Source organism: Oryctolagus cuniculus, chromosome 4 (assembly GCF_051225735.1).
Source record: "Oryctolagus cuniculus isolate XC-2025 breed Fujian yellow rabbit chromosome 4, ASM5122573v1, whole genome shotgun sequence".
NCBI lineage: Eukaryota > Metazoa > Chordata > Mammalia > Lagomorpha > Leporidae > Oryctolagus > Oryctolagus cuniculus.
Genome location: NC_142870.1, coordinates 25,003,393 through 25,016,232, shown reverse-complemented (window position 1 = coordinate 25,016,232; position 12,840 = coordinate 25,003,393). Strand labels below are relative to the sequence as shown.

At 29.4% G+C, this 12,840-nt stretch overlaps 1 protein-coding gene across 2 annotated transcripts in view; it reads left to right on the top strand.

The window, feature by feature from the left end:
- Positions 1-12,840, top strand: part of NCAM2 (neural cell adhesion molecule 2) — a 586,819-nt gene that overhangs the window by 528,752 nt on the left and 45,227 nt on the right. Inside the window, exon 16 of one of the 2 annotated variants that reach the window (XM_051819203.3) lies at positions 1,998-6,857. The exons of the other annotated variant lie outside the window; for it this stretch is intronic. Within the exon in view, the coding sequence (XP_051675163.1) occupies positions 1,998-2,104 (107 nt within the window). The 3' untranslated portion in view covers positions 2,105-6,857. Of the gene's footprint in view, positions 1-1,997; positions 6,858-12,840 lie in introns of those variants that run through there. 2 annotated transcript variants of the gene reach the window in all.

The window sequence follows — 12,840 nt, the reverse complement described above, 5'->3', positions numbered from 1 at the left end:
GAAACATATGAGGGGAATTTAAAAAGTTTGTGGGAAAATGAAATTAAGAGATAAGATTATTTTAGCACAGAAAATTTGAAACGTATGCAGCTTTCTCTTGTTCACAATCTTATATATATATATGATATATATATATATCTTTTTATATTATCTCATGCATTTCTTACATGCATTTCCATTAGCTTTTTTGAACAGCCCTCATACACTGAGTCTGTCAGTCTTACCAGGTACATGGTATTGAAACCTGTTTGAGGATAAAACCACTCAACAGATAATGCCTGAACTCTGAAAAAGTGTTGATCTGTGGGATACTTGTTGCTGTATCCCCAGCAACTCCAATGGTGACTACTGTAGCACTGATGTCCAAGGAGTACTTTTGGAATACTAAAGGGTAAAAATTAAGAACTGAGTCGCAAGGAACTGTAATAATATTCAGAGAGAAGGAAACACATTGCCCTATTTCCTGAAACTCCAGTGAGATTAACATGTTACAGAGTTAGTGGCAAAACAGGAGCATACAGTATCTTGGAAGTTAAGAGAAGGTCCTATTTCAAGAAGAAAAGATGTAAAGTGTCAAATGCTGCTGAGAGGAACTTAACAACAACGAATGAGAGGAAGCGCATTAATCACATGCAGATTTGCTGAAGTGCTTGGGAGAGAAATTAGGTAGGAATAGGCTAAGGACTTTTAATGAGTTTAGGAGATTTAGGATCCATTTTTATTTGATACATTGAATATGCTCTTCTATGAAGGTGAGCAAAGAAATAAAGGCAACTGTTAAGATTTTTATGATGGAAAAGACCAGTGTGTGTTTTATACCTGATAAAGAAATCAAATAGTCTGGGAGCGGTCATATAGTCAGATAAATGAATACAGACAGAATGAAGAAGGTAGAACCTGACATTCATCTTGTTTTTCAAACTTGACAAAAAAGAAAAAGCATAAATCAGCACTAAGAAATACATTGCAAGAAATTTCAGTTAATTTGTATTTTTTTCATGATTTTCTAAATGAACCTCTGATGTCCTACAAAGAAATATTGTTTTAACAGCCTTTCTAAGTATACTAATTGCAATCTCTAAGTAATCCAATATTATCAGAAACACAGTGTTCAAATATGAAAATGTTCTTAGATAAATTTCATGGTTGTATTCAAATCTAAATTCTTAAGATTCTAGAAAGATGAGGAAATTGAGATCTAATTAATCAGATAGAGTTCCATTTTAATCTGGATTTCTCAGCTAAATCTTAATATTGATACTATATCCACTATATTTCTTTGACTTAACATGTAATGAAAATGTAAGTATATAAACTATTTTCATGATCTTTGGTTCTCAAAAAAAAAAAAAAAAAAAAAAAGGTACAGTGACATCTGTCTGGAGTATGATGAAGTCCAGTTTGGTTAATGCTCCTCACTTGTATTCTTATTGCAATTTTCTGCTATGTGAATATATAATTTTAGGGTTTACTTCTTGTTGTTTCAATTATTATTAGAAATATAAGTTTTTGTTTAATGTGTTTTAAGAATTTGTGGTAGAAAAATTATCATCAAGCATTACAAAATGTAGTGAGCTAATATTTAAGTAGCATTGTGAACTTACCAATAGCACATTAGAATGACTGGTGATTTTTCCATTATAAATGTTATTTTCAACTTGTAAATGTAAAATGTTCACATTTAAAGAATTAATAACAGAATTAATGTCTGGGTAATGTGAAATAAACATGGTTAATGCTGACCATAATCTAAGTTTTTATTCTGTGACAATTATTTAGAAATGATTTATCTAATATTTTACTCTTTTCTTTGTCTTGTATCAAAGTAATTTTTTGTAATTTTAATGGTTTTGTGTAATTCTTGCATTAATTATTTTCTCCCTTTTTTTCTTTCCTACTGTCACATTTTTCCTTTTCTTTTCTTTTCATGTTTATAATTCTATTTTCCTTAATTACCTTATTCTATCCTGTTTTCAAAACCAATTTTCATCACACAGATAAATGCTGTGAAGCGAATAAAAGCGAAAATGGAAGCCAGTCTTGGCACCTGCATGCTGCTGGGTTTTCTTTCATTGTAGCCATCAGTGTGTCTTACATCTTTTAATGTTGTTGTTGTATCATGTGGCTTTTCATTTTATGCCCAGCAAATATAAACAATTATTAATAACAAGGGGTAATATATAAAGCACTCAGAATTTTTCTAGGTTCAATAAATTTGGCATGCATACTCACCCATGGACAATTAGTCATTTTCTCCAAATTTTCAAACTTTTAAGTGGATAATTTGTCAAAAAATCACTAAATGAAATTCAGTCTTGAGTGTTTCTTCCAGCTACCAGTTCACTGCATACCATGCTTTATTCTAAAGTTCTCTTTAATTTCCAGAGTTGAACTTGTTAAATATCATGTCATTTGTACTTGGAAACTGAATCTAATATTCTTTTACTTTATTATTTTGGAATGTAACAGTATCTGTTGGCCACACATTAAGGAAATCGTAATTTTATTATATTTAACTGTACTTTTCTTGCCTTTTAACTGCTTTATTTAAACTTAAGATTCCAACTTATGAACATTTTCAATATTTCATAGTATCTGTCATTTATTAAATATAAGCATGATACTTTATTAGATCTTTATTCCTATTGTATTGCTTACAATCCCTTATTAATCTAAAATTTTTAAGAAATCAAAGTGAGAAGGATTTTCTTTTAATTTTCACTTCAATATTTTTTATTATGTGAAAATATGTTTCTGCAATTATCCACAGAACAGATTAGAAATTAAATTTGAATGTGTTTTACTAGCTGGATCCAATTTACTTTATTCAGGTTATGGTTATGTTTTGCCTGGCATCAAATGTAGGTGTTCTAAGAACTTTTCTGCACACCTGAGATGTAGCATCTTTGCAAACATCATAGGTAATACTTTTAAGAAGATGAAACTGAGATGAAAGGAGGTATCACTAAATTCCAAATTCTAAAGGAAGCTCGTAATTCAAACCATATTCTTTTATGTTTGAAATTAGAGAAAGTAGGTTGATTACTACAATGTAGAAAACCTTGAGAATGAAAGGAATTCCAATATCATTTTCTAGAACAATTTTTTTTTTTTTTACTATTTACTATAGCTTGAACAGATCTTTCCAATAATTTATAAGTATTTTCATCAGAATATTGACTTAGGGTTACAACATATTCCTTTGGAGAACACAGAATATGTCCATAGTAAGTTAAAACAGTTGATTTATTTTGAAGTATTTTATCCCACAATTGTAAGACCACCAACAATGAACAAGACCACTCAATGTTTGGTTTACAAGGAAAATAAAGTATCATTTCAGCAATTTAGAAAACAAAAGACTTGAAGTCTATTCATAGCAGAATCACACACTTAAACATTGAAGCACTTGCATGTCAACAAATGAGACCTCTGAAATTGTAAATTCTTAAGTATTTAAAAAATCTTAATATATATTTTGCTGACTTATCCCATTTACTACATGAGCATTGCCTTTTGGCTTAATTATTGTCATCTTAATAGATTTAAATATACCTTATTATTGATAAGTAAAACAAAATTATCACTTATTTTAAATTTCTTCATGGTATTATCCATGTAATTTTTTCAACCAGTGTATTTTTAAATAAATTATGTATCTATAGGTATATAAATATGAACTTTCATATTAAGTTAAGTATAAGATTAGCCATTATAAATAGTCAGAAACTTGTCTAATAATGTGTTAAACATTTCAGAAGTTTGCTTTGATCATATTATTCTAATTATAGTGCTAAATTGATTTTTTTGTGTGTGAATGTCATTATCTGTGTGTGGAACACTGGGATTAACCATTAATGCACACCTAAAATATTTCCTTTTTACCTTCCCAAACATTTCCTTTATTTTTACGTCCGTTTATCATTAAGTTTTACTCTTTTCTCTACCCATTCAAAACTCCATATAAATTAGCCAAAAAAGTTCATGGCCATCATGATTCATAATAGAGTGTGGCTAGGAACTAACAGGGAACTCTTCTTCACGATGGAATATTTTCTTACAAAACAAATCGAGCAGATTTTCATTTTTACCCCACTCTTAATACTCTAGGTCAACAAAACTAAGTGTAATTTTGGAAAATCTGTACCATATCATTACAAAAGCATTCTTCATGTGCTTGTGAATGTGTTACTGGTAGACATGAACAAGACTGAAATACATAATGATGTGCTGGATTGCTTTTCCTTTCCTCCCTTATTTTCTTTACCTTAAAGTATCTAAAAAGGTTAAATAATTAAAATATGTATGCTTACATTCTAAACATTGGATTTTAATTACCTATGTACATTATAAACAATTAGAGTTTTTAATATTTAGTATTTCTTTTTAAATGAAGCTTGCCAGTATGTATAGTAGTGCACAACTTACTCAATTTAGGTCAAGTGAAAACTATTATAATTTAATTCTAATGTTGCTTATATAATAATGCACATTCTTTTGTGTTTGATTTAAATATAATAAAATAAGGAAAATTCCAAAGTAGTTTCAACTACATACAGTTGGGTTTATGACAATTCATTTATATTCAGCAAAATATATTGTGCTAGAAGGTATGTAGCTATGTATCTGGATGAATTATTACATAACATATTAATTATTAATGTGATATGCTTAAACCATGAATGAAGAAATAAAACCTTAAAATTAAAAAGGATTTTAGCAATTCAAGATGGAACTAGATTTTAAGAATAATAGCCAATATTATCCATATTTTCAGTTTATTGGAAATAAACAAATATATGAAATTATTTTGCAATTCATTTCAAAACAAATTTTGAAAAAAAATCATTTACTTTTTATTATGATAGTAGCAGCACTAAGTGCATTTAATAATTTATGACATTCCCTAAATTAAATATTATTTATAGTTTTCTTTATCTTTTATGTATTATCATTCTACTCAGTGAACAAAGATATAGGATTATAAAAGGCACAACACCTAAATGTGCTATTTTATGTGCTTTATTATGGATCATACCTGTAAAAAGTAATACCCTCTAAACAATCTTTGAATATGTCCAAATTAAGTAGTTTTTTCTTTAAAAAATGTTTCATTTCTATCTTTCTTCATTCCTGCTAGTTATTTTTTCTGTTTAGCAAAAAAAATATTTATTTATTTGAAAGTCAGGGAGAGAGATAGCTCCCACCCACTGTTTGACTCCCCAAATGCCTCAGGAGTCCAGGACTCCAGGGGCCTGTGTTTTCAGGAAGCTGAGATCAGGCGTGAAACTGGTCCATGCACTGTGGAACTCCAGTATGGGATGTGCACATTTAAGAGTTATGTGAAATGCTCACTTCCAAATTCTTTCTTTTCAGTTTCATCTCTTTCTCTTTCTAGCACTATCTCTCTCTCTCCACTTCCTAGCTGTGGTCATAGATAATAAATAGGATGCAGTTTTTCTATTTTCAGCTTATCATTGGGAAAGTTTTAAATCTTAGCAATTGTGCCATGGAAATGTCTCATAAAACCTTCAGCTAGTTTACTATAATGGATGGAAAGTTCAAATTTGCATATTCCAAATGCTTGGATGTGCAGATACTCTACAATTATCTCTTAAAATATAAATTATAAGCAATGGCAAGTTCATCATCAAATCAGTTATGTCCTAAATAAAACATACTATTTATCAATTAATACATTTTAGTAACTTGATATTTAGAAGCTTCTTTCACTGGTAAATTTAGGACTTAACTAAGGAAAAACAGTCTTTCTTTCTAAGACCTTATTAACATAATCTTTTAAAAACTGCCATATGAATTGAAGCATTAGTCTGGGCTTAAACTTTTAAACTTTTCTCCTACAAACTTGTAGTATTCTATTTACATTATCAAACAAAAACTGACAAAACACATAAATTTTATGCAAATGTATAAATATATTCTCTATTTTTCTCTAAGGCAAAAGATTCATTCAATTTAAATCTAATTGTTCTGAAATAAGATAATAATGAATGCTTAACATCAGTGCTTTGTTTCCTAAATGCCTTTAATTTAATCTTATCTAAGAGTATGAACTAGATGAAGATATTAATAACCTTCCCATGGCTATAAACCAACTTATAAGCTTAAAATCTCTGTTAGAAAAGGTTATGAATAGTGTGGAATGTTCTGTGACATCAATTTGAGCTAATATTCTGTAAAATTGGAAAAAACTACCCATGAAATGAAAAATGTGTATGTCTAAGAGGTCTTTTAATGTAGCTAAGAGAATCTGAACTGCATCTGATGTCCTTTTTGATAGACAATTATTTTATCTACTTTTAATGATATTTTCATTCAAGTAAAATTAAGTTTCACTTTAAGTGCGAACTAATCTAATGTTGGTTGTATTATTTTCACATTGCAATAATGGCATAATGTTAAGACAAAGCATCATTAATAAATTATATAGGGTTTATTTTTATTTATGTGTTTACTTAATGATTACTGTGAAATAAATTTCTTAACTGATCCTTTTTGCCTACAAGTAATCAATTTGAAACTGTATATTAAAGAATATCATGAACCTCTTTCAAGAATATTTTATCTCATATCTGACATTGATTCTGTGTATAAAGCTTCTGTTTTAAAGTATTTCTGATCATTTTAATTACATTTGTTTTCATCATAGCTTATTTTCTTTAAAAAAAGTGTACGTGTTATAACTGCTGTCTTCAGTATCATCGCTTATTTCAACCCCAGCATAATTCCCAGCACTCTGTGTAATCCTACGCATGTGTATCATTATATATCAATTGTCATTTTAGTTTATGTACCTGTGTGTCTCCATTGTTGTAATAAAGAAAACTGAAAAAAAAGTTTGTTATATGTGTTTTCTTTATTACTGATGCAACTTTTGTCCTTGTTGCGTGTTTGCACGTCTAACTTAATCAAATGTAATGCTTCAAAAAGTTTTATTTTACGTAGATGCTGGTAATAACAACAAATTCATTGACTGATTTCATTCAACTTATGAATAACTAATAAATCATCAGCCGACTCATATCAATCACCTTTTTATAAAAATAATTTAGACACAATGTCCAATATTGTTCATAATAAACAATTCTAAAGTCTCCTTGGAAATTTGATCCAAATCAGGGAGCCAAAATAATCAGGTGATATTTTAGTAAAACACATGAACCTAGTTTATATTTTCAGTAGTGTAAGGCTTATTGATGCGTCTCCATTGCCAGCAAACATTCATAAATTCAGACATAAATTCCTAAAAGTGATTTTTCTCCAGTTCCTATGGTTCATACATTACTGTAATTTATTTTAATTGGGGTACCATGAGAATACAGTTGGATAAAATCATTACTTGTTTATCTATTGCCAAGGTAGGAAGAAATATAATGGCTTTGGAAATTTAATAGTAATGCAAATAAAATTATGAAAACAAGAGCAGCTCCTGGTTTGAACACCAACTATATCAGACAATGTGCAGAACGGCTTAAGAGAAATATTCTATTCCCTCCTCATAAAATCTGTCTAAGGAAAGCATTACTTTTCACATTTTCCCATATTTAGGTGAGAAAACTAAGGCCAGAAGAACTTGATTAATTCACATATTGCAATGTTATCCTTGGAAAGAATGTCTGAAATTGTAATTCTTAAAACATGTTTATTTAGTTTCTTTATTTAAAAGGCAGAAAAATAAAGAGAAACAGAGACTGAGTGGTATCTTCTGTCTGCTGATTCACAGAGAATTGGGACTTGAATCAGAGAACCCTGATGCAAAATGCTAGCATCCCATAGGGCATCTTAACCCACCCCTGACAATATAATGTTTTCAAAAAGCACTGGATCTGGGTTCTACTTGTGGCTATTCACTATGTAACCTATTCAATTATTTTTCCATAGTGAAATAAATAGCTACATCTGGCCTAGACAAGAATAGGAGACTATTTATACCAACATGATCAAATGTTTTACTCTCAAACAAAAATTGAATGAAAAATTACAAAAGATAAAGTACTTACTTTAAAGATTTGAATTATTTTAATTTTTCTATAAACAACTTTCATATATTTTAGAGGCAGATAATTAGAGATAGACACACACATAAACACACACAGAACTCCCATGCACTGTTTTACTTCCCACAACAACTGGTCTGAGCTGGGTTGGAAACCCAGACAGAGCTGGGAATGCAATCCATGTTTACCACTGGCGGAGACACAATTACTTGAGCCATCTCCTTGGGTCTTCTTTGGAGGAAGCTGGAGTCAAGAGCCATAGAGAGAAGGTGAATCCAGCAACTCTGATAAGAGATGTGGGCATCCCAAGAGAAATCTCAAATATCAGGTCAGATAACTACTCCAAGACTTTAATTATTTTAGTGTATATCAAATCTCAACAGAATATCCTATTATAAAATGTATATCAGACTATATATATGGTCTGATGGAATGTAAGTATATTTGAAATGAAATTTTGATATAGAACCCATGTTTTATTGTAATATTTTACTTTTGATTGATATTTATTAATTTCATATAGCTATTTCTTGACATCATAGACATAAACAAGCATTTTGAATAAATATAGAAATATTTTAAATAAACAGTATTATTTCATTATATCATCAAATTGCAAATCAGAGAGGTCACATATAATTATCAATGAAATAACCATTGAGGGATGTAGTCAAGCATGCCTCTTAATTACTCATGGAAATAAAGGAGATTCCATGCACCTACCACATCAAGAACAATTTCTTCTAATAATCATGTTACCTCATCAGTCGGCTGTCATCTTTCTCACCCAAACTTTACTTAAAGCTGCTTTCCCATTATTTATGTAAATGAATACACACCACCTTTATTACCAGTTTCTGATTTTTACACATTTTTGGAACACATGTTTCATGATGTTATTTACAATATTGGTAAAAATAGGTAATTTTCAATTAGTATAAAATAATTTTACTTACTACTAAAAAAAGAAATAGATAGTTCTGCATCAATATCTATCCTTTATTTTAACATATTTAAATAAATAGCTTTAACACTCAATCAGAATAGAAGCGGTATTCTTGTTTAACCACCCATTTCTCATTTATGATTTCAAACAAGTTTAAAATGTTTAAAGTGAATATTAAAATTAGAAAACTTTTTTCTGTTTTAGTATGGTTAAAGTTGAAGTAAATACTTACCTCTTCACATTGGCATTTCTGTTGTGAAAAATCCATGAGTTATAAACTTCAATTTGCTATGGTTTTACATAGCCTCACAGAAGATAAAATGCATATGTATGTTACATGGAGTATTAAATGCAAAACTACTTGATGATCTTGAAAAATGACAGGAAAAAATCCTGTTTCTGTTTTTGTTGACGGAAAACACAAAAACATGCATGAGATTTTCATATACTAGCTTGTACACTGTTCTATCGAAAGGCATAATCGTGAAGGGAAATTTATTTGAGAGAACAGGAAGATATATTTATTTAAGCAAATATTTACCTAATAAATATTTACCTAAACTTACATAGTTAGGTTCACTAATAAGTTCTATCGTACATAAAACAGAAAACCAATAACATTTAACATGTGTGTGTTACTCATCCTTTAATATGTGTTTATTTTAGCTACTAAAAGTCATAAAAAAGGATCATTGTTTTTTATAGATATCCTCAGTCATTTCAACCATATTATCAATTTTCAGGCAGATATCACATATACGACTTTTATATATATAAATATATAAAATAAATTTTTCATTATTTCATTTTGCATTGTCACCCAGATTTCATTATTTACATTATTTTTCACTCTTGATGTACATTTCATGGATCTGAACAAATCTACAAGGACATGTACCCATCTTTATGACACCATGTTGTGTCCTAAAACTCCTCTATGCTCTATCCTTCCCTCTCCCTCAAAAGCCTAGTGCCCACAAATCTTTCTGTGTTGCCTACACTATTGCCATTTGCAGATTGCCATACAGTAGAAATCACATAGATGTAATCTTTTTTCAGTTTGACTTCTTTCATTTGGTAACACATATTTAAGGATCTTGCATACCTTTCTATGGTTTGATAGCTCATTTTAATTTTTTTCTTTTATCTTTCTTTTCCAACAATATATAAAATCTGAATATATTTATGTGATATTCCATGTCTTGATATGTGTATACATTCTATTGGGTTCAAGTCAGGGTAAACATATTTGTCTTTTTAGTGCTGAATAATATTCCATTTCTGGATATACCACAGTTTATTTGTCCTTTCACTTACTGAAGAATATCTTCATTTCCTCTTGCCATTGTATTTTTAAAATATGTTGAAAATCTATACTTCTGTTTTATAGCTAATGGTATAAATGTGTTCATTCAAATGCACTTTAAAAGTAATAATATACTTTGCAAGTGACAATATAGGTTCAAAACATACAATTTTAATAGTATAACCTTGATTTTTTGGTTGTTGGTATGTCTAAGAATTTAAGTCTCTCAGTCACACTATTGTGAATAACTTACCCTGAAATTTTCACAATATAATATTATATCCATAGGAAAATAATAAATATCACCCACATATTTATTCTTGTATTTATTTTCTTATGCAGAAATAAATTCATGTAATTAAGAATATTATACTAAAATAGACTCAATGGTTACAAATTTCAAAAGAAAAGTATAACATATAAATGAGAACTTAGTTTTTTCTAGATTTGCTCCAATTTTGCAACATAGTACTAAAAAGAAAAATTAATTGCCTCTGCACAAAGAAAATTTATTTCCATTTAATTTATTTGAGACAAATTTTTATTAATGAAAAATGAATTGTCCAGGTAATTGAACCAAATAACTAAAATTTATATTGCTCAATTTTTTAGTGATTTTGGTCAATAACTGTTTGGGTCATATTCATTGAAAGTACACAAAGCTGATAAAAAGATCCATTTTCTTTGCTTAAATCAAAGCAAAGTTAACACATATTATCAAATTTTTATCTATAGGATGTAGAAAAAATATAAAATTACTGTGGTAAAATAATCTTCAAAATTAGCAGCTCCAATAAATGATTAGGACATGCAGAAAATATTTTTATATTCTTTATGTGTTCAATTTTGAGCAGAAAGTTTTGTCACAAACTATTCTTAGAACTAACATACTTAATTTGAAACATCAGATAAGAGAATATGTACTCTATTAGATATTTTGTAATTTTAAATGGTTTGTAGTTCCACCAGATTTGTTAAAATAACAAAATATTAAAAATACTCATTTCTGAGGTTTTCAATAATTTGAAACACCTACCACTGAAAAGCTGTTAACCACAAATTTGTTGTAGCCTTTTCTTTTACATTAGCACAGCTCGTTTTCTTTCATTTCTATTCTTATGATAAGATTTGTCATTTTAAATGAGACTTGAGTTTGACAAGTTTCCATCAAAATTTCCATAGAGAATGTATTTATAATTTAAAAGGCTGTTTGCATTCTCCGCAGGACTGTTTTAAAAAGATATTAAAACTCTTAGTGGTGGGGAGAATGAAGCCACTGAACCACCAATGGAATGTTTATGGCATATTTTATGTATTTCTTTTGACTTTATTTTATTTTTGAAGAAATATTTGTAGAAGCGATAAATAACATTTTAGGGGGATAGCGTAAATACTTGAAAAGCATAGAGAACATAATATATCACTTGAAATGAATGCCATTTATATACAAATTCATAGAAGAGTTATCCATAATTACAAACCTAGATACATGTTGTAGGATTTTATAGTATTATTTTAATACTGTAGACATTATTTTACTCTCATGGTGTCTATTTTTTAATTGTATAATGGCAACTATTTTTCCAGTTCAATTCAGTCACTGTGGAGCTAGGCATGGGCCGGGAGAAAGGAAGACTGAGACGTGTCTCAGCCACTGTGGTACCCAGGCAAGCTTTCACTGCCTTCTTACCAAGGCACTACTGTGTACCTCTGTGTACCACTGTGTACCTCCCTCTCACCTTTCAGAACAAGACTGCATTTTATAGATTTTTTGTTTTTGTTTTTGTTGCTTGTTCCTTGATTCTTTGATTTATCTATTACTTTCTTTACATATTCAATTTCAAGGTCCATCCTTCTTAGCTGCATTACTCATAATTTAACATAATATAACCCTACCCCAACAATCATTTCCAAAATATCGTCCATATCTTCTATACATTTGAGAATGTTACAGACATTTTCATGCTTCTCTTTGTTCATGTCATATTCTCCCTGAAACTGACTCCTCACATAAAATGCAAATTTTCTTGTTACTCTTCAAATCCATCTTAAACATACTGAGCTCTTTCACTTTCTTGACTACTAATGGTTAACTTATATCCTTCTCACACCCACCTCCTCTAAACAGACAATTTTTTTGCCAATAGGAAAGCAATTAATCTCATTTCTCTCAGTTTGTAAGTTATGTTTTTTTTCTCAGTCTTCCCAATACATTATGATCTTCCAGAGGAGAGTCATTTGCTTATTCTTATTTTATCTGAGCAACTTCTGAGTGAAGTTGTTTAGTAATATCATGATAAATTAGAGGGTTTTCACACATATTTTGATCAATTAATCCTTGGCCAAATATATCATTTTTGTAAAAGCAAAGGGACAGATATGTTTTAAGGAAATATTAAATTTAGACTTCCGGTTTTGTGAACAAACATATAGGAAAAATCACTGTCAGGAAAAAAAGCATGGAGTTTTACAATTATAAATGCAATTATATAATACACATATTTACAAGTTTGTTTTCATTAGTGAAATCAAATATCCTCCATTAGCTATCTTCCTTGGTTTGAGTCAAA